This window comes from Musca vetustissima, unplaced genomic scaffold, assembly GCF_032173495.1.
Source record: "Musca vetustissima isolate MV318-11 ecotype Yass unplaced genomic scaffold, APGP_CSIRO_Mvet_v1 utg68149, whole genome shotgun sequence".
NCBI lineage: Eukaryota > Metazoa > Arthropoda > Insecta > Diptera > Muscidae > Musca > Musca vetustissima.
In genome coordinates this window covers 186747-209707 of record NW_026877051.1, presented here as the reverse complement: position 1 = coordinate 209707, position 22961 = coordinate 186747, and the positions used below count along the sequence as shown (strand labels likewise).

At 38.1% G+C, this 22961-nt stretch overlaps 4 protein-coding genes across 4 annotated transcripts; all 4 read right to left on the bottom strand.

Annotated features, from left to right (window-relative positions):
* Positions 1-1184: 1184 nt before the first annotated feature.
* On the bottom strand, positions 1185-2514 carry LOC133321577 (lipase 3-like). The gene is made up of 4 exons (XM_061530663.1): positions 2440-2514; positions 1656-2372; positions 1498-1582; positions 1185-1429 (listed from the first exon to the last, which is right to left on the bottom strand). Exons 1-4 carry the CDS (start codon positions 2512-2514, stop codon positions 1185-1187), a joined length of 1122 nt encoding a protein of 373 aa, XP_061386647.1.
* A 3605-nt stretch (positions 2515-6119) lies between these two features.
* Positions 6120-7438, bottom strand: LOC133321576 (lipase 3-like). The gene is made up of 3 exons (XM_061530662.1): positions 7364-7438; positions 6585-7301; positions 6120-6518 (listed from the first exon to the last, which is right to left on the bottom strand). The coding sequence occupies exons 1-3, from the start codon at positions 7436-7438 to the stop codon at positions 6120-6122; spliced, it is 1191 nt and encodes a 396-aa protein (XP_061386646.1).
* A 1827-nt stretch (positions 7439-9265) lies between these two features.
* On the bottom strand, positions 9266-11461 carry LOC133321575 (lipase 3-like). The gene is made up of 3 exons (XM_061530661.1): positions 11442-11461; positions 9739-10303; positions 9266-9670 (listed from the first exon to the last, which is right to left on the bottom strand). The coding sequence occupies exons 1-3, from the start codon at positions 11459-11461 to the stop codon at positions 9266-9268; spliced, it is 990 nt and encodes a 329-aa protein (XP_061386645.1).
* Positions 11462-16026: 4565 nt separating this feature from the next.
* On the bottom strand, positions 16027-17756 carry LOC133321574 (lipase 3-like). Its single transcript, XM_061530660.1, has 3 exons — positions 17670-17756; positions 16870-17598; positions 16027-16440 (listed from the first exon to the last, which is right to left on the bottom strand). The coding sequence occupies exons 1-3, from the start codon at positions 17754-17756 to the stop codon at positions 16027-16029; spliced, it is 1230 nt and encodes a 409-aa protein (XP_061386644.1).
* Positions 17757-22961: the final 5205 nt, after the last annotated feature.

Below are 22961 nucleotides of genomic sequence, written 5' to 3'. Positions count from 1 at the left end.
TAAACACCTCTAAACGAAAAGGGCAGTCGAATGCGGCTTTATAGTCGACGAATAGGTGGAATGTGTCGATGTGTTGTTCGTGGGTCTTTTCCAAGATTTGGCACGGAGTAAACATCTGGTCAATGGTGGATTTACCAGGTCCGAAGCCGCCGCATTGTTAGGATTCAATAACATCATATAACAACAACAACTTATCCGATGTGAAGGATACTTATTCCGCTATAGTTGCCACATATCTGGTATCCTTTTTTTGCACCGCACACAGAATGCTGAAGATCCAATGACTGAGCATATATTCCTCTAGCCAATTTGTACTAATCAGTTGGTGCATTCTCCTTATCAGCGTCTGACCACATGTCTTGAATAGTTCGCCTGGTAATCCCTCGGCACCTGCTGCTTTATTAGTCTTCAGCCGATTAATTGCTATTCTGACTTAATTTTGGCTAAGTGGTATACAATCATTTCTAATCTGTTCTCGGATATACTCTTCATGGCCACTATTTGATACCAGAAGCTTCTGAAAAAGATCCTTCCAGATCCTTAACACGCAATCTGTATCTGTCACTAGGTTTCCATCTTCAACTCCACAGGAGGATGTGACTGCACCAAAACTTTCGGTTTGGTGTTTTATTCGTTTGGAAAATTTTCCGGACTTCGTTCTGAATCCTGTACCTCTCGATTTGCTCGCCCTCACGATTTTTTCTTGTTCTTTCTTCTTTTTTCTGAAAATAGGTTTCTCCTCTCCTTTTCTCCCGATAATTCTCTATCGCATTACATGTTGCTACACTCTGCAGGGTTACCCTATATGCTGCGTTTCACACATCAGCTTCTTGATGGTAGTCTTTGGTAACCATGTGTTGATTTTGCTGTAGCCTGTAGGGGGTGGACAATTCTTTCCCATTGTGCTTCTATCTGTAGTTTTATTAAAATGCCACGCTAGACACTCTGAAATTATTTTTAGTGAACAGAGAATTAATTTATACTTTGTCCCAAAATGGGATAAGGTATTAAGTCCTGTAAGTCCACATAACCTATGAACAAATGAGACATTGATCATAGAAATCGATGAATTCCTAACGGTTTTATTCACAATTAAGTGCATATTTCTCAAAGGTTACCCTATTCGAAAACCGTGGGAGATATAATTTATTTCAGATTTTAAAATATAAACGTCATATATTTAACTACTGCAACAAACCATCGACCCGCTTCATTTCATTCAGAACATCACCATTAATGACATCCTTAATATTATAGCCGATGACAAAGTCCATATGGGAAAAATTATCCAAATCAATAAAATGTCGAACAGTTTTATTACCCAAAAGATCGGACAAGTGCTCGACAACCTCAACCGCTGCAAAAGCATCATCTTTACTGTGATAGAAATGCAGTGGAAATTGTGGATTTATATTGGCCAATTGGTAATCTGGAGGGGTATCCTGCTTATAACGTTCCTATTGCCCTTAGTCCCAAAATCAAATTGACGGAATTTACGCGATTTATAAAGCTGCACATAATGTATGGCTTGATTGGTGGAACAACGGGCCGGATGAGTTTCATAAAAGTCGGGATAGACATCCTAAGACGGAGGAAGGTTATTTTTTTGGAAAAGTCAATATCAAAATATTTGTAATTCCTTTTGTCAATCTTACCTGCAAAGTATAGTCTGAACGACCACCCAAACCCACAATTAATAGATAGGGACAAATGAAAAGAGCCCCCTCCGTTCGACGACAACTTTCAATTCCCAAAATGTTGCGGATGAAAACATTGTCAATTAGGGCTTTGTCACCAGCCAATGGCGTCATAAAGGAATAACTACCCAATAATGGTGCGGAGAGCTTTATCAATTTAGAAGTGCTATGTTCCATAAAGGCCACCGGAGCCATTAGATGTACTGACCTCAACTTCGCATTATATTGCGGATAGGTGGACAGTAATACAAACATTGATGTAGTACCCTGAGAATGACCAACATAATGCAGATTATTTTGTTTGGTCGTTTTCAATACGAAGTCAATAATACTGGGCAGATCCAGAACACCAATTTCATGCCATGTAAAACGCCAAAATTCTCGAGAATCCGTTGATAATTTGGGGTGATAGCCGCCATAAGGATTACCACGGGTATTACCCAACCATACATCATATCCATTCTCAACTAAAGTATAGGCTAAGAGATCGGGTACACCTTTCAACACCCAAAAATCGGAGGAGCTAACTAAGCCATGTTGTAGCAGGGCCACAGGTAGTTTGACATTGTTCGGGGCATTTGGTTTTCTAATACGAAACACTGTTATACCAAAACCATCGGGGGTGGTTACATTATACTCTTCACTTTGGCAGCCTGCATCTTTTATGCGATCCGCCTGAGGGGTTTTTTTATCAAATTTTTATATTTTTTTTTTTCAAAATACAAATGTGTCTTTAACTTACAGTTGTCAGGGTTTCTACATTCTGTAGCGCTAAGAGGAAAACCGCGACAAATATGGAAATTATTTTCACAGTCATTATAGAGGTATGATAGACAATAGCGCCACCCAGAGGGAAAGGGTAAAACTAAATACATAATTAACCACTGCACATAATTGAAGGAGGTGTTTTTTTCAGCCATAGTTTCAGCGATAGTTGGTAGCCACTCACCTAGTACAGACTACAGCCGAAAAATCATTTTAATAGCTTATGTCTTCATCAAATAAACATCATCATATGAAGATAACACAAAGCTATGACACCCGAGGAAAATGGAAAAACCTAAATAAGCAAGGACTCCAACCCCTGCACACAATTCAAGAAGGCGTTTTTTCTATGCAACGATAGATGGCAGCCCCATCATACCAAAATCCAATCTCGGCAAAAACTCAACATTAACACATTAGGATAACACAAAATAGGAATGGTAGGATATAGCGCCACACAGAGGAAAAAGGCAAACTTGAATACATAATTAACCACTGTACAAAATTCAAGAAGGTGTTGTTTTCAGGCAACGAGATCTGGCAACCACTTCACCTCCGCATCAATGAAATGTCAATATGAGGTTAGCACAAACAAAGAATGTCAGGAGATATCTCCAGCGAGAGGAAAATGGCAAAACTTAATAACCAAGGAAAACAACACATGAACAAAATTCATGCTGGTGTTGTTTCTAGGCAACGATAGATGGCAGCCCCATCATCAAGTACAGGCTGCAGCAGACCAATCATACCAATAGCCAATCTCGACATGAACTCAACATTAACACATTAGGATAATACGAAACTGGAATGACAGGAGATAGCGCCACCCAGAGGAAAATGACAACACTCAATAAGCATCGACCACATCCACGGCACAAAATTCGAGGAGGCGTTGTTTCTAGGCAACGATAGATGGCAGCCCGATCATTAAGTGCAGGCTACAGCAGACAAATCATCTACTTAGCTGGAATAGAACAATAATTAACTTAACTAAAACAAGGACCAATCGCGTAGCATGGTAATGCTTAGTGGAAACCATATGCTCTCAAGAAAAGTAACAGGATAAAAACAATCGCAAATAAAATTGTGCGAATAACGAATTTCAAGTTGCCTTTAAAGACCTTTTGTAAGTATACCTGTTACCCATGGCTAGAACCTGTCCAATTGCAGCCACTTCAGTTGAAGAATACAGCTATATTTCCTCCCTTTATTATCAGATGTCGATGTATTCGGTGGGAAGTGAGCTTTCATGAGAAGTCTTATTGTTTCTTCTGTTGTCTCTATTCTGTTTCCCCTCTCATCTACTGTGGTTTTGGTTTGAGTGCGGGTTTTTAATAGAAACTTCGTTAGTTTTGAGACATCATTTACGCTCTCAGAATATTTCCCAGGAGCTGCGTTCTTGCGGTTCTTGTCATTTTGTTCTATTATTTCCCCTTAGTGTGGAAGTTGTCTCAGTATACTGTAGATTGCGGCGAGCTCTATCCTTTCCCGAAGTGGACGACTTTTTTCGAAAGACTTTACAATTCCTGTCAGTGTTCAGGCTGTAATTATAGGGCTGCCCTAACCTATCTTTTATCAGTCTCCCGAATTTTACCCAGTTAGTCTTAGACTTGTTTCGGAAGAATATTTTAAACCTAATATAGTTATTTTCTTCTCGCATAAAAAGTGCTATCCAGCGTACTGTGTGAACAACTGAGGCCAATGGTTAATCACATTATTGGACCATATCAATGTGGCTTCAGACCTGGAAAATCCACCATAGACCAGATTTTCACTCTGCACCAAATACTGGAAAATACCCGCTTTACTAACAACAGGATTAATTAAGATTGGCCGAACAGGAGAGAAATACGATTGAGCACTCCCTTCGTCGTCAAGGTGATGCATACAGAATGGTCGAATAAGAGCGAAATATATTGTAGCACTCGCTTTACTGCCCCTTTTTTAGCTATTTTAAAAATTGTAGTCATATTATCCAAAGGAATGGGGGTAATATCCAAAAGTTGAATGGAAAGGGGTAGGTACTATAGCAGAACCTAAAATTATGTACCGAAGAAGTGTGCGGTTTTTGTTATTGGGTTAATTTATGGTGGATATATGCCGTACACTTGTGCCTAGCTGTGGGAATAACCTACAACATCAAAAATAGAATTTATAATGGAGGGAATAGCTACCATAACAGAATCCAGCAGGAGAGTTCTGCATAATCGGTTGTATCTTGAAAATTTTCTTTAATTGTGAAAATCATAAAAAGATCATTTATGATCTCCTATTCCGAAAGGAAAACTAAGCTCTGGGCGATATATATTCATCCAGATTGGATACAAAAATACACGAACAAAAATTATTCAAACCATATCCTCGAAAGGCATATAAAATGATATCTAGCGTGCTATGTGAACGACTGAAGCCAATTTTCAATGATATTATTGGATCGTATTTATGCGGCTTCAGATTCCATCGTAGATCATAAATCCATTTTAAATCACATTTTCACACTGCGCACCATGGAAACGACCCACGAAAATTACATCGACATATTCCACCTATTCTTTGACTACAAAGCATCATTTGACAGGTAAATTCGCCCAGAGGTGTTTAAAGCCATGTCTGCGTGTTTAAAGTCATGTCTGCATTCCTGCGAAATTAATATGGCTATGCAGGATAACCTTAACTGGCACAAGGTTAAAGCGGTTAAAATCCGAAAGGATCATTCGGATCCCATCAATACTGAACGAGAATTCAGACAAGGTGACAGTTTGTCATGAGACCTTTTTAACATCCTGCTGGAAAAGGTCATACTAGATGCAGCGATAAACAGAAATGACTCTCTGTACACCAAACAGCATATGTTAGGCGAGTAACTTCGACGAAATGGACATAATGGGTCGAACATTGCCAGCGGTAACAGCCACCTTTGAACGAATTGAAAAGGAGTCTGCGAAAGTGGGACTGGCAGTAAATGACGAGAAGACCAAGCTGATGGTATCAACTCGCAAGACGTCCAGTACACTGGGACCTACTGTGGAACTTGAAAACTACAGCTTCGAGGTAGTTAACGATTCTATATACCTTGTTACCGCCATAAATAAATCGAATGACATCAGTTTTGAAATTCGGAGAAGAATAGTATTGACCAATAGATGCTACTATAGTCGGAGTAAGCAATTGAAAAACAAGGCCACCTCTCGCCAAAACAAATTCACACTCTACAAGACGCTGATACTACCCGTTCTATTGTATGGATCTGAAGCAAAGGTACTTGCGCTAGTAGATGAGACAGCTCTTGGAGTGTCAGAGAGAAGAATGATTCGAAAGATCTATAGGCCGATCTGCGTCGACGGTGATTGTGGCCATCGAATGAACCATGAGTTGTACCATCTAATCTCGAACATCGACATAGTCAGACGTATCTGGCTGCATCGAGTACGTTGGCTAGGCCCCAGCTCAAAAGGCATATAAAAGCGAGCCAAGTGGTGATTCACGCAGAAGGGATGATCACGAATTCGATGCAGAGATCAACTGTAAGAAAGTCGTGCGTGAAAAATTTTAATGGAACAAGCGATCTGTCACAAACCAGCTAAGTAAGTAGGAATGTCCTCAAAAGAAACTATAGGTATATTAATTTATTTCAAAATATTGACATCATGTCATCAACTACTGCAATAGACTATCGACCCGCTTCATTTCACTCAAAACATCAGCATTAACGACATCCTTAACATTATAGCCCAGGACAAAATCCATATGAGCGAAATTATCCAAATCAATAAAATGGCGAACAGTTTTATTACCCAAAAGTTGTACCAAATGCTCGACGTCTTCAACAGCTGAAAAACTATCATCCTTACTGTGATAGTAATGCAGTGGAAATTGTGGATTTACATTGGCCAATTGGTAATCTGGTGGGGTATCCTGCTTATAATGTTCCTGATTGCCTTTAGTGCCGAAATCAAATTGACGGAATTTACGCGATTTATAAAGCTGCACATAATGTATGGCTTGATTGGTGGAACAACGGGCCGGATGAGTTTCATAAAAATCGGGATAGACATCCTAGAAGGAGGTGTTATTAAAAAAAATCAAGATTATAAAATTTATAATTTCTTTTGCAAATCTTACTTCCAACGTGTAGTCGGATTTGCCACCAAAACCCAAAAAGAATAAATAGGGACAAATGAAGAGTGCACCTTCCGTCCGGCGACAACTTTCCATTCCCAAAATGTTGCGGATGAAAACATTATCAATAAGGGCGTTGTCACCAACCAATGGTGTCAAAAAAGAATAACTGCCCAGCAGTGGGGCGGTGAGTTTTATTAACGTCGAAGTGCTATGTTCCATAAATGTCACCGGAGCCAATAGATGTACTGATCTCAATTTCGCATTATATTCAGGGCGGCTGGAAAGTAATACAAACATTGTTGTAGTACCCTGAGAATGTCCCACATAATGAAGGTTATTTTGTTTTGTCGTTTTCAATACAAAGTCAATAATACTGGGCAGATCTAGAACACCAATTTGATGCCACGTGAAACGCCAATATTCCGCAGAATCCATAGATAATTGTGGATGATAACCTCCATAAGGATTGCCACGGGTATTACCCAACCATACATCATAACCATTTTCAACTAATGTATAGGCTAACGGACTTGGTACCCCTTTCAACACCCAAATATCTGAGGAGCTAACTAAGCCATGCTGTAATAGGGCCACAGGTCGGTTGGCATCATTTGGGGCACTTGGTTTTCTAATACGAAACACGGTTATACCAAAACCATCGGGAGTGGTTACATTATACGCCTCACTGTGGTAGCCGGCATCTTTTATGCGATCAGCCTAAAGGAGGAGGTTTTTCAGAATTTCAATATTGGCGAGATATTAATGGGTCATGAACTTACAGTTGTCAGTGCTCCTACATTCTGTAGCGCTAATAGAAAAACCGCCACAAATATTGAAATTACTTTTATATTCATCATGAATATAAAAAACAGTGACTAATGATTTAGAAATCGGAATATTGTGGCGAGGTTCTAAAAGTTGCCATGTTTATATGAACAAAAATCTCATTAAATATTTTAACGCATTTCCCATAAAATTTTAGTCGTGTTATTCAAGGTATATTACTGGAAAGTAATTATTTTTTTAATCTGAAAAAAATCGGTAATACATCAGAAAATATAATATTTTGGGGACTATAGGTTTTTGACAGCTTACATTTTTTACCTACTTACTACGCTTGTAATTACTTACTTAGGCTTGTTACAGAACGGTTGTTCCATAAGCCGAGCTTAAAAAAGATTGCCAAGCGCGTCGGCCTTGTGCGCATCCCCGCCAATTTGAAAGACCATGTTGTTTTCTACTTGGTCTTTCCATCTGATTCGTGACCTTCCCCTTCTACGGCAACCATAGGCTCGCTTTTATATGCTTTTGAGCTGGGGCATTCTCATTCATTCGCAGAATATGGCCTAGCCATCGTAGTCGCTGCAGCTCTATACGACTGACTATGTCGATGTCCGCGTATAAATTGGTGGTTCATCGTGGTTCATTCGATGCCGATATTCACCGTCGACGCAGATAGGCCAGTAGATATTTCGGAGAATTTTTCTTTCAAACACCACAAGAGCTGCCTCATCTGCTTGCGCAAGTGCCCATGCTTCAGATTCATATAACAGCACGGGTGGTATCAGCATCTTGTAGAGTGTGGGTTTGGTCTGGCGGGAGGTGGCCTTGTTTTTAAACTGCATACTTAGACCATAGTAGCATCTGTTGGTCATCACAATCCTTCTCCGAATTTCAAAACTGGTGTCATTCGTTTTATTTATAGCGGTACCAAGGTATATAAAATCTTTAACTACCTCGAAGCTGTAGTTATCAAGTTCCACAGTTGGTCCGAATCTACTGGACGTTTTGCGCGTTGATACCATCAGCTTGGTCTTCTTGTTGTTTACTGCCAGACCCACTTTGGCAGACTCCTTTTCAATTTGTACGAAGGTGGCTGTTACCGCTCGCAATGTTCGACCCATTATATCGATGTCATCGGCGTAGGCGAGTAACATGTGTTGTTTGGTGAACAGAGTGCCATTTCTGTTCACCTTTGCATCTCATATGACCTTTTCCAACAGGATGTTAAAAAGATCACACGACAAACTGTCGCCTTGTCTGAATCCTAGTTCGGTATTGAAGGGATCCGATAGGAGCTTTCCGACTTTAACTGCTGACCTTGTGCCACTTAAAGTTATCCTGCATAGCCGTATAAATTTTGCAGGAATGCCGAACGTAGATATGACCTTAAACACCTCTGAACGGATAGGGCTGACAAATGCGGCTTTATAGTCGACGAATAGGTGGTGAATCCTAGTTCGGTATTGAAGGGCTCCGATAGGTCCTTTCCGATTTTAACTGCTGACCTTATGCCACTTAAAGTTATTCTGCATAGCCGTATTAATTTTGCAGGAATGCCGAACACCGCTGAACGGATAGGGCTGTCAAATGCGGCTTTATATTCGACAAATAGGTGGTATGTGTCAATGTGTTTTTAGTGGGTCTTTTCCAGGATTTAGCGCAGAGTGAAAATCTGTTCAATGGTGCATTTGCCAGGTCTGAAGCCGCATTAGTATGGTTCAATAATGTCGTTTACACAGCACACGGGATAGCACTTTATATGCGATTTCTTATTATTACCTACTTAATAGTCCTTGAAAATGTTTTTAAAAAAGCCACGCCTATTGCTAAGCCTTGAAAAACTAATTTTAAAAAATACAGACCTATTGTAGGCTTTAAATATATTTTTATTAAATATTTTATAATATGGTATTATTTTTGGCCAGCAGCTCTTCTGTATCCTGCATAATTTCCAAAATCGGCCGATTAATAACTTCGTGGATGTTATTTGCCCAAATAAAATCGATATGAGCAAACTCCTTCAAATCGATGTAATGATCAACACTACGGTTACCTAAAAGTTTACTCAATTTCTCAATATCCTTACGCGTTGCCAACTCATCGTAATCGCTATAATACAAATGTAGAGGAAATTTCGGATTAATATTTTCCAAAGGATATTCAGGGGGCGCTGTGTGATTATACTGCAGAATATTGCCTTCCCGCCCAAAATCATATTGGCGAAAGCGTCCGGATATTTTAAGCTGTACATAATGTATGGCCTGATGGGTGGACGATGGTGATGGATGTGTGGCATAAATGTCCTGTAAAAGTGACTTGAAGAGGAAACGAATAATTAAAAAATCCACATTTCGAATATTGCGGAACTTACATGATTTAAATATCTGGAATAACCACCAGCTACCATAAATAACAACGATGAACAATATTCGGGATTTGCAACGCCTGTACGACACTGTTCTAATCCGAGTAGTTGATGTAAAAGCGGAATTTGTAGAAGGGGTATATCGCCCAGCAGTTCACTTATAATTGGAGAACGAACAAAAATCGGTACCAATAGCTGAAACAAGGGGGCACGAACATTTGCCATATAGGCCGCCGGAGCCAGTAAATGCACGGATTTGAGTCTGCTATTATATTCCGGATGTGTTGAAAGTAAGACCAACATAATGGTACAACCCTGAGAGTGACCGACATAGTGTAGTGACGACTGTTGCGTTTCCTTGAGAATATAATCGATCATTGAGGGTAAATCAATTGTACCAATTTCATGCCATGAAAAACGCCAAAATCTCCTATCATTCGATGTCATTTTCACGTGGCGTTCACCATAGGCATTTCCGCGTGCATTACCCAACCACACATCATAGCCCTTATCGACCAATTCGAAGGCCAAGGGATTTTCCAATTCACGTATAACCCAACAATCGGAACAACTAAAAAGACCATGCATAAGAAGTAGGGGAGACTGGGGCACCTTCGGCATCGGGGCACCTTCGGCAATCGCGTTTTCGATATGAAGCTCTCCCCGTACATCACTAGTTTCGATACATATGTATCGAATATCGAAATAAATAACTTACACAAAGTTTGAAATTTCTAACTAATAAGCTTATTTAGATACATAGGTTTTTGTATTTTTATAGATGTTTCTGTAATATTTCAATTCCATTTCGTAAGTATTTCGTGTATAAAACTTTTTAAATTTTTAAGACAATATTATTAAAAAGTGGTTAACTACGATGTGTATTATTCTAGAAATATTTAAAAATATAATATTTTTACAAAGCTGATCGAAAAAAATGAAAAAACTATAAAAAGTACATTCGGGGCACATTCGGCCATATACAGGTTGTGCAATATTATTTCCTTAAAATGTTTTTGAGTTTGTCTTTAAAACTAATCCTTTAATATGGCTCGAAATTGCATATAAAAGATCAAAAGTGCTTATATTGACGAAAATGCGATAGAAAACCCCTATTTCTGATTGTGTGTGCGACCTTGAGATGTAAACGTCCGCCGCTAGAAAATAAAGCCCTATAATTCAAACATTGTGTGGCGTATTAAAACCAAATAGAGCCTTTAGAGGATCAGAATTTCAACCAGACTGATAGCGATGACAATTACCCGGCTATGACTATGGTGCCGAATGTGCCCCATCAAATGCCGAAGCTACCCCGGGTTGGGGCACATTCGGCGAATTTGACTTTTTTTACAAAACTGTAAAATTTTTTAACTAATACTATTTTTATATATCTTTTTGGTACTATTTTTCATAATTAAGTGTCAGAGGACAATAATCAGCCATATAGTTGTTATATATGTTGAATATGTACTGAGATATAGAGCTCTAAAAAAAAAGTGCCGAAGGTGCCCCAGTCTCCCCTACAACAGGACCATCCGTAAGTTTTCTCTTTTGTACGGAATTCTTGACACGAAATATTGCCAGTTGATAACCATCCGGGGTCTTCACATTATGGGTTTCACTTGAATAGCCGGCATATTTGATACGATCAGCCTGTTAAGAATTTTTTTTTTTTTAATTTCTTTTCAGAAAATAAACCACCCACTTACTGTTGTAACGGCCGCAGCATTCTGATATTTCGAAATTAGAAAAATTAAACCAACAATTATCGTCTTTCTCATGACTGAGAAAAAATCGTGCCTGACTAGATTGATATACCGTTAAAAATTAAATGAAAACATGTTTAGTTCTGTTCTGTAAAATAGGTGTTTATTTGTAGAATTGTCAGATAGACACACACAAACACACCAACTGTCATCGATACAAAAAAATGATTTTGATTGGAAAGTGAAATTTCTAAAATACACAGAGAAAAATAAATTTTGGCCTGACCTGCAAGCCTCCACGATGCGATTTTAACCAGCAAAATACCAAAAATGAGTCCGCAATTTTATCAAAATATTGGCGACGTAGGGGATGATAGATCAAGCAACGGCTCTGATTGGTTTTAGCATGGCAAAGCCCAGGCCTATCTTGTCTCCTCTTTCATCTCAGTTGTGGACACTGACCTCCCCACGATGTCACCGTGGGTAGCTACTTCCATCACCTGTTGAAATAGTGAGCTGATAGTGAGCCGCGAGTTCACCCACAAGAATTAAAAAAAAAATGGGTTGTCGGGTTAGTTACCCGCCAACATTGAGAAACCCCCTTCTTTTATGACAAACCAACTAAACAGAAAACCAAACTCCACCATGTTTACGACCCCCGCAAACGTATAAAAGACCACGATCAGCGAATCTGAACATGAAATGTGCGCACTTTGTACAGAACAAGTGCAGTTTTCCCTTTGACGGATGTACTCAAGAAGTACAAAGCCGATATTATTGCCTTACAGGAAATGCGATGGAAAGCGGCTGGCGTAAGTAAAACAGATGACTGCGCCCTGTATTCGGGCTGCCAAGAAAAGAGACATGAACTTGGCTACGGATTTTAACAGGAGAATAACAGATCTCGTCTCCAGATTCACTCCAGTAGATGAGCGAATTGCTATAAATCGCATAAAAGCGTAGTTCTTCTACATCAGTATCATTTGTGCCCATGCTGCGATGGAAGACAAAGATGAACAGACCAAAGACATATTTCCGAATCGAATATCGATTCGGACATTAACCATGTGGCAGCCAAGGTCCGCACCCGTTCTAATGTTGAAAAGGTGCAATCTAACACAACACGGAAATTCGAAGTCAAAAAGCTGCAAACACAACAGATAGCAGAAGCCTATTCCACTCACCTTACCAACCTGCTTGACGAAAGCACTTCTTGTCCCGATAATAGTTTAGAAGCACAATGGCAAAACATTGCCCACTCCCTACAAACTAGAGCAAAAGCAACACTTGGGTACCAAAAACCTCCATCAGGAAACCCACGCAGCGTATAGGACCACCCTGCAGACAGTAGCAACACGTAATGCGAGAGAGAATTATCAGGAGAAAAGGAGAGAGAAGAATCGTATTTTTAGAAAAAAGGAGAAGGAAAACGTAAACGTCAGCAAATCGAGATGTACAGGAGTCAGAATGAAGTCCGGAAATTTTACCAACAAGTAAAACACCAAACCGACGTCTTTGGTGCAGGCACATCCTGATGATCGGAAGGAGCATTTTGCAAAGCTTCTGTTATCACATAGTAACAGTGAAGAAGATATCCCAGAACCAATAAGAGATGACGTTATAGATTGGATACCACCTAGCCAAGATAAAGTCAGAATAGCAATCAATCGGCTGAAGTATAATAAAGCAGCAGGTGCCGATGGATTACCTGCCGAACTATTCAAGACCGTGTTCAGATGCCGGTCAGGAGCATGCACCAGCTCATTAGTACAATTTGGCTAGAGGAATGCATGCCCAATGATTGGACCCTCAGCACCCTGCGTCTCGTGCACAAAAAAGGAGACAAGACTATATTTGCCTACTGTAGAGGAATAAGTCTCCTTTCCATCACATATAAAGTGATATACAGCGAGCTGTGTGAACGACTGAAGCCAATGGTCAATGACATTATTGGATCATATCAATGCGGCTTCAGGCCCGGCAAGTCCACCATTGACCATATTTTCACTCTGCGCCAAATCCTGAAAAAGATCCACGAAAAACATATCGACACATTCCATCTATTCGTCGATTATAAAGCCATATTCGATAGCCCTGTCCATTCAGAGGTGTTTAAAGTCATGTCCGCGTTCGGTATTCCTGCAAAATTAATACGGCTATGCAAGTCGGAAAGGGCCTCTCTTCAGTACCGAGCGAGAATTCCGACATGGTGACAGTTTGTCGTTGATCCGTTTAACATACTGCTGGAAAAAGTGAGCAGAAATGACACTCTGTACACTAAACAGCACATGTTACTCCCCTACGACGGCGACATCGATATAATGGGTCGAACATTGCAAGCCACCTTCGAGCCAACTGAGACCTACTGACAGTAAATGATTTCAGAGCATGGCTTTAGATACTATGGCCTTATATACAATTGCACATTTTCTTTCAGTGCTCTCGTAGATAGAAACGGGGCGGTCAATTTCTAACTGGCATCGTGAAATATGGAATGTTGCATGCATTTCATGATGTTTTCACAATCACGGGTCAATACATTCCATCCAATAAATGTAAAGTCATTTACAATTCAACAACAACTATCAGTTAAATTAATCATGGTGTCTATTGATTTGATATGTTGTTGCATTTCCAATGATGACAAAGCGAAATTTTCAAAAATCACAACGTGTACCACGTTTAACACGGCGCTTGTTAGATATAATTAAAATTATAACTAACAAAGTATTATTAATTCTTATTATTAGTAATAGATTTGGTAATAAATACTAATGGATTCATTATTTATGAAACGCCAGACAGAAGGTCTTCATCGAGGAAACCAATCGGTATAAATGATAAAATGTCTTAGGAACCGACAGTAAGTCTTCTTGGAGGAGACCAATGATCTTGTTATGGTCATATTTCTTCTCGTAGAAGCTCTTATGGTAAAAGGACAGAAGATTTCCTCTTATCATAGAAGACCAAAAACTCTTCTCATAGAAGACTAAAACGTTTTCTCATAGAAACCCAGAAAGTCATTCCTCACAAGTACAGAAAGAAGGTCTTCTTATAGAAGACCAGAAGATCTTCTTATAGAAGACCAGAAAGTATTCTTCTTACAGAAGACCAGATGGTCTTCTTATAGAAAAAGAAGGTCGTCTTATAGAAGACCCGAAGGTCTTCTTATAGAAGACCCGAAGGTCTTCATATGGAAGACCAGAAAGTCTTCATATAGAAGACCAGTAATTCTTTTTATAGAAGTCCAGTAGGTCTTCTTATAGAAGAACAGAAAGTCTTTTTATAAAAGACCAGAAGATCTTCATATAGTAGACCAGAATGTATTCTCAGAGACAAGGCGGTCTTCTCATAAAAGACCAAAAGATCTTCTTATAGAAGACCAGAACTAATTTCTCATAGAAAACTAGAAGTTGTTCTTATAGACCAGGCGGTCTTCTCATAGTATACCAGAAAATTTTCTTAGAGAAGACCAGAAGGTCCATCTGGTCTTCTTCTTATAGAAAACCTGAAATTATTATTATCTCAGACCAGCAGGTCTTCTTATAGAACACCAAAAGTCCTCCTTTAGGAGACCATAAGGTCATCTAATGAAAGGCCAGCAGGTCTTCTTATGGACGACCAGAAGGACTTTTTATAGAAAATAAGAAAGACTTTTTATAGAAGACCCGAAGGTCTTTATATAGAACAGAAGGTTTTCTCATAGAAGACCAGAAGGTATTCACATAGAAGACCAGAAGGTTTTCTCATAGAAGACCAGAAGGTCTTCTCATAGAAGACCAGAAGGTCTTCTCATAGAAGACCAGAAGGTCTTCTCATAGAAGACCAGAAGGTCTTCTCATAGAAAACCAGAAGGTCTTCTTATAATAGACCAGAAGGTCTTCTTATAATAGACCAGAAGGTATTTTTATAGAAGACCAGAAGGTCTTCTCATAGAAGACCAGAAGGTATTTTTAGAGAAGGACCGAAGGTCGTCTTAGAAAAGGCCAGAAGGTCTTCTTAGAGAAGGCCAGGAGGTCTTCTTAGAGAAGGCCAGAAGGTGTTCTTAGAAAAGACTAGAAGGTCTTCTCATAGAAAACCAAAATGTCTTCTTATAGAAGTCTCGCAGGTCTTCTCATAGAAGACCAGAATGTCTTCTTATAATAGACCAGAAGGTATTTTTATAGAAGACCAGAAGGTCTTCTCATAGAAGACCAGAAGGTATTTTTAGAGGACAGAAGGTCGTCTTAGAAAAGGCCAGAAGGTCTTCTTAGAAAAGACCAGAAGGTCTTCTCATAGAAAACCAAAATGTCTTCTTATAGAAGTCTCGCAGGTCTTCTTATAGAGGACCAAAAGGTCTTCTTATAGAAGTTCCGCAGGTCTTCTTCTTGCGAGGAAAAGAAAGTTTTCTTATAGAAGAATTTTAAGTCCTCTATACGGTACAGAATTTTTTATAAAATACTAGCAGTGCTTAGGAAACCGATCAGGTTCGTCGCTAAATAAAACAAATTCCGGAAAATCTGTTTCTATTTTGGATAAAATTCTAGCTTTTCTTAAAACTTAAAAATATATCACAATTTATTACCCATCACGAATACATAATATAGCTTTAAGGCCCCGTCTCGTTTTCCAGCGCCACTTCAGCATCATTCATTATTTGCAAAATACGATTATTCTGGACCTCCTTAACGTTGGTGGCCCACAGAAAATCTATGTGAGCGAAATTTTTCAATGGTATAAAATGTTCTACACTTCGACTGCCCATGATGCCGGTTAATTTTTCAATATCCCTCCTCGTTGATAATTCATCATAATCACTATAATATAAATGTATTGGGAATCTGGTGTTAACATTGGCCAAATTGTAATCGGGTGGTGTTGACTGATTGTAACGTGCCATATTGCCTTCTACACCAAAATCATATTGACGAAAATATCCGGAGACTTTTTGTTGTATATAGTGTATAGCCTGATGGGTGGAAGCTGTTGAAGGATGTGTATTGTAGGCTTCCTGCAGAAGGAACTGAAATGGGAAAATATATATTTTTTTTATAAAGTAGCGTTACGGCGAAGTTGAGAACGTGTGTGAGATGATCGAAGGACCATTTTTTCAGTTTACAAAATTAAAATTTTTGAAATGAAAATAATGTGCATGAATTGAGCCGAATATCTTCTCGTCATTTCCTATTAAAGCAGACCTCCTCCTAGACGACCAGAGTCCAGAAGGTATTCTTATAAAATACCATAATGTCTCTCTACGGAATAACTTCAGGTCTTCTTCAAACAGATCAAAAATAGTTATAGAAGACCAATAGTTGTCCTATACAAGAAATTCCTTAATAAATACAGAGGATCTGATGCGGAACCGATATAAATGGCCCATATCGAATATTTCCGTAAATATAAATATCGTCCTCCAAGAACGCAATATGCCAATTTACACTCCACTTACACTTTTAAAATACGCCGAATATCCACCGAATATAAGGAACACCACACGTCTACACAGCTCCGGACTGGCTGATGGATCGCTGTTAATTATTTCACGGCATTTATCCACCGCGAATATTTGTCGCAAAATTGGTTGTTGAAAGAGAGCAGAATCGCCCAACAATGGATCCAATGGTGAATATGAACCCACCACCACTGCCAGTAGCTCAAACAGCAATGCCCGAATATATTTACAAAATATCACAGGTGCCAACATATGTGAGGTCTTAAACTTCGCATTATATTCCGGTTGCATTGAGAGTAAAACAAACATTATTGTTGTACCCTGAGAATGGCCAACATAATGTAAAGACGTTTGCTGGGTCTCCTCCAATATATAATCGATAGTTTGTGGTAAATCGTTCATGGCTATTTCATGCCATGAAAAACGCCAAAATTTCGGATCATCTGGTGAGAGGCTAACATGACGTTTACCATAGGTATTACCACGAGCATTACCCAACCAAACATCATAGCCACTATCCACCAAATCATATGCCAATGTGTCGGTTAATCCTCGTATCACCCAACATTCCGAAGAGGTTAACAAACCATGCCACATTAAAACCACTGGGCGCCTAGAAACATCATTTGTCGAATTTCTTATGCGAAATATTGTAATGATGTAACCATCTTTGGTGCGGATTTCATGATTTTCACTAACGTAGCCGGCACTTCGTATGCGATCGGCCTAAATAATAAAAAGGAAGTGCATTATAATCAATCTACGGAAGAGACTTGGCAATTGTATTTCCCACTTACACTTGTTGTCGTTGTTGTTGCACCAATAACACTTTGGAACTTTAGAATTAGAACGACGCTTAGATTTAATACGATAGCCGACTTCATTGTTTCGTCCAGCTAATCAATGTAAATACTGAGAATGTAATGCCACAAAACATGATGAGATTGTTTATAAAATAAGGCAAAATCCAGTAATCATGTATTTGGTCTATGTGTGTTCAAGCCGAACTTAAAATGCGTTACATTATTTTTATGAATTAGGCACACATTGAGGTTATGTGGTGTGTATTTAAATAAATCGAACATTGTTTTCAAATAGTTTACAAATATTATTCACCAAAGTATGTTTTTAAATATCTAATTTAAATAAGTAAAATTCGACAGTGTCGAAGAAGGGCCCTTTGCAGTTCCTTCGGTGTGAAAATGCATTCCATTTTTTTCTTTATATCGACTTCTGTATGTTGTTACAGAATTCGCATATGCATTTTCCAAATTATTTCGAAATAAAAATTCGATATAACGTTCAGAGAGTGTTCCAATAATGGGATTTCTGCATTTTATGAATGCAATTCATAAAAATTTAAATACCAGCTTCTTGTCAGAGAGAGAGAGAGATAGACAAAATTAACTTTGAAGTGTGTGTGCTTGATGGTGGTCGCTTGTTCCTATGGCACAGCAATACTTTGTCTTTTTAATTTTTGTACAGTCAAAATCGTTCATAACGACGCTATTTATAACGATATACCCAAAAGTCCCGTCATCGGTCCTTTGATCGTCGCTATAAGCGATTTCGATTCCAATTTGATTTTATGTTTACTTCTCCTTTGTTATGTCTTGTCTCGTTTTTTCTTATTTACTTATATGTGCATGCTCTGCATCATTAGAACAATAATATATAATGTAAAACATTCGGTTGGGCTTGTTATTCGTATAAACACTTGTTTCATATTTATCATTTATAATATCAAAATTATTTGGAAAATACATATGCGAATTTTGTAACACCATTTCTGAAAAAAAGAAACAATGGAAATCAAAACTAGTAACAATCGAGGGAGTGGAAAGTAGGCGGTTTTTAGCAACAGAAATATTAGACAAATAAATGGTTTCAAAAACAACAACCACGAAGTAAGGGAAGACACGAATAACGATACCAAAACCCAACACAGTCGATCAATAAATGGTGGTTGTGTTTTTTTTTTTGGGCTTGTTAACACCATTTTATCATTTATAAAAAAATTATTTGGAAAATACAATGGAAATCAAAACTAGTAACAATGGAAATCAAAACTAGGAAAGTAGGCGGTTTTTAGCAAGAAGAGAGATAGAGAAATGAGCGCAACTATAGGTAAAGTAAAGCGAAGTAGGAAAATAGTTGTGATATGTGATAATGAAATGTTTTTGGAAAACATAGTGTCTTTCTCATGATTATAATAATTTTCACTTGTTTTCAAAGCGAGGAACAAGTGCAATATTTAAACAATCTGTATATGTGCTGTACATGTGCTAAATTACTAAGCTTTAACTTATATATTGTCATATCTATCGTGATTTCCACAGCCCGACGAGTGAATAAATCGACATAGAATTTAACACTTTAACTTGGAAAGTTTATGGTCGGGTATGACGATTTAATGATGATCGGAAGGTGTCGGAAGTCGTATAATAATCGGCTACGACGATTTATCGATGATCGGGAACGTTGTATACAAATTAGAAATACATGCTGACCAAGCTCTTGGGCAAACTACTATATCTAACTAAGAATATTAAGTTGAGGCCTCTGCGGAGAACGGTAAGCCAAAGCATCTGTGGAGAACAGCAAATCGAATCCTCTATATCCACTATGATAAACCACCAAAAATATTGTGAATGCTCGTATGTGCAAAGAGCACTTATAATACAAAGCAGGCCCGTTCAATGACAAGTTCGCTTCAGTAGATAAAACTGATGTACTTATGGTTGTGTTGTTATGAAGTGAATGTGAATTTTCTGCATGTAAACGTTAATGCTAAAGAAATTCGTGGTGTTCTGCTTGTATTACATTTGTTATGTTGAATAGAACGTCGGTAGGTGACTGGAAATGAGAGGACATCATAGCAAGTCAGGGCTGTGTGGAGAATGCCCCCTCAAATCCACGTTTTTGGCGACCAAAAAATATACACATCACTCAAACGGAATAGTCGCCACATGACCAGCTTTTTCTGAAGAAAAAGGCAATCATTTGTTTCGAAGTGCATCTTCTTCGAAATACTGTAGAATTATTTGGCTTGAATACGAAGACCCACACGATCGATTGCCATTTTTGCTGATACTCCTAGCATCAATAATTTTTCATATAATGATCGTTTACGATGATCGTGAATGATGTATACTGATTAGAAACACATGCTGACTAAGACCTCGGGCAAAGGTCTATATTTAACTACGAAGAGTAAGCCGAGGCCTTCACGGAGAACGTAAACCGAAGCCTCTGTGGGAAACAGCATGTAAATTTCTAAATTCTAAATATTCTAAATTGCAAATCCTCATATGTAAAATGAGCAATCAAAAACACTTATGGCTGTGGTGTTACGAAGTGAATGCGAATTATCTCTTTGTGGTGAACGTTAATGCTAGCTTAGTTGGTGCAGTTCTATTTGCAATACGAGTACATTGTGTTGAACGTTACAAAATCTTAATGCGGGAATAACAAGAAATCATTCAGGGTTGTACGGGTAACGTCTCATCAACTCTAAGCTTTTGCCGATCAAAAATATATACTTTGATTTGGCTCGACTACGAAGATAAATATTTAAACATTAGGCCACGTATTAATCGAATACGAATAGTGTTAAATAAAGCTCGATTTGCAATTGTGGAACAAATGACAAAGTTAGTTTGTAGAATTGAGATAAATGGAAGTATGAGAACCGCATTTGTTATTGCATATCGCATAAAGAACACAAAGTACCGTCCAGATGGTAGTTTGAAAAGTGATCAGTAGTAATGTCTTCCTTAGTTGAGCTGATTAAGGTGTGATTGTATTTCTAAATTATATATTTATTAAATTGGATTAACAGCTACAGTAAGAATCAATAAAAAGTATGTATGTGAATCAATAAAAAGTATTGGTATCTTTAAGAAAATATTCTTAAATTTGTTTTTTACTTCTAACAATTGTTTATTTATGTACCTACTAGTGGCATAATCTGTATATATCCGTTGTAAGTAATCTGACAGCAGAAATTGACTTTTCAAGGAAAACATTGGAATCAAACTGAACAAACAGATTGATTAACACTTGTCTACAGGATCCCTTTTAAACACATAAAAATAAATAATTATTTTTTATGGCAATAATTAAAAAAATAATAATAATATCGATTTTATTATAAAAAGTTAAAAGCTTTAAAAATATTGTTAAGAAGGCGCCAACACTAGATTGAGTTCGAAGCCGATGTAGTGCAAATTTGTTGTCTAGTGTTGTTAATATAGCGTCTTGAGTAATTAGAGTATAAGTTATTAGATTTTTACAAATTGATTAATTACAGTTAATAAGTAAGTAACTAATAAAAGGACGTATGACGTGTAAGTCAGTTAATTTTCGTTTCTGATTGTTTTGAACAGCACAGTTTTTAATTGGCAATGAAAATATTGAGTTGCAAATAAAAATAACGCATATTACACATATTATTTATAGTGATAAATATGACCATAGAATAGTATTTTTATGTGCGGTTCGATGTTGTTAAGCTAGGTTTTTGGAAATTCGTATTTAAATATGTTAATCAACGCCCAGACAAAGCGGATGTAATCAGAATTTTGAAATTTTGTATATGAGTTGGTAATCCTCCAATAATCAGTGACCAGAAATAAACTAAAATCCTTAATTTTTGTTCCTGACTACGTGTGCTCTACACTCCGCTCTGGAGCTACCAAAGGGTTTGTAGAATCTCATACAAAATTTTAAGAGGTATCTTAAACACATAGCATTGATTTTTCGGAAATTCGTACTAAAGGTATACGGAAGTGAACTAAATTTTGCACCTTTCTTAAGGTAAAGCTGAAACGCTGAACATATATATTTCAAAATAAGTACTAATTAAAATATTGGATTCATTAAATTAAAAAAATGAAGTAAGTATATGAAAAGGTTCACCGACTACTTTTAGAAATTTTAATTATGGATAAGGAGTTAATTTTCGAAATTTTTACTATAAATTTATGAAAAATACTAAACTATACTTAATTTAGCTGGCTTGAGACAGAACATTTGTTCCATAAGCCTTCAATTTGATCTTTCTATCAAATACGTGGCCTTCCACTACGGCGTGATCCATCAGTTGGCTCGCTTATATACTCCCTTTGAGATGGAACATCCTCATGCATTTGCACAAAATAGCCTAGCCACCGTAGTCACTACAGCTCGATACGACCGACTAGTCGATGTCCCTGTATCGATGGTATATCTCGTTGTTCATTCAACGCAGATCAGAGAATGTTTCTTTCAAACACTCCAAGCATCGGCAAGGGTAGAATCAGCATCTTGTAGAGTGTGAATTTGGCCTGGCGTGGCCTTATTCTTAAATTGCTTACTCATACCATAGTTACATCTGCTGACCAACACTATCCTTCTCCGAATGTCAAAACCGATGGCATTACTTTCATTTATCGTAGTACCAAGGTATATAAAATCGTTGACAACCTCAAAGCTGTAGTTTTCAAGTTCCACAGTTGGTCCAAGTCTATTGGAAGTCTTGAGCGTTGATACCATACCATTCTCACCATTTACTTCCTGTCCCACTTTGGCAGACTCCATTTCATTCTGTTTTTTCAATTGTAGTTGTTACTGCTCGTAATGTTCGACCCATTATGTTGATGTCATCGGCGTATCACCTTGTCTGAATCCTCGTTCGGTATTAAAGGGCTCCGAGAGGTTCTTTCCGACTTTAACTCCTGGTCTTGTGCCAGTTAAACTTATCCTGCATAGCCGTATTAATTTTGCAGGAATGCCGAACGCAGACATGGCTTTAAATAGCTTTGAGCGGATAGGTCTGTCGAATGCGACGAATATGTTTAATGTGTCGATGTGTGTTCGTGGGTTTTTTCTATGGTGGATTTGCCAGGTCTTAAGTCGCATTGGTATGGTCCAATAATATCATTGGCTTAAGTCCTTCACACAGCACACTGGACAGCTCTTTATATGTGATGGAAGTAGACTAATTCCTCTATAGTAGGCACATATCGTCTTGTCTCATTTTTTGTGCACGTTACACAGGATGCTGAAGCTTCAATCAGTGGGCATGTTCTTCTCTAGCCAAATTGTTC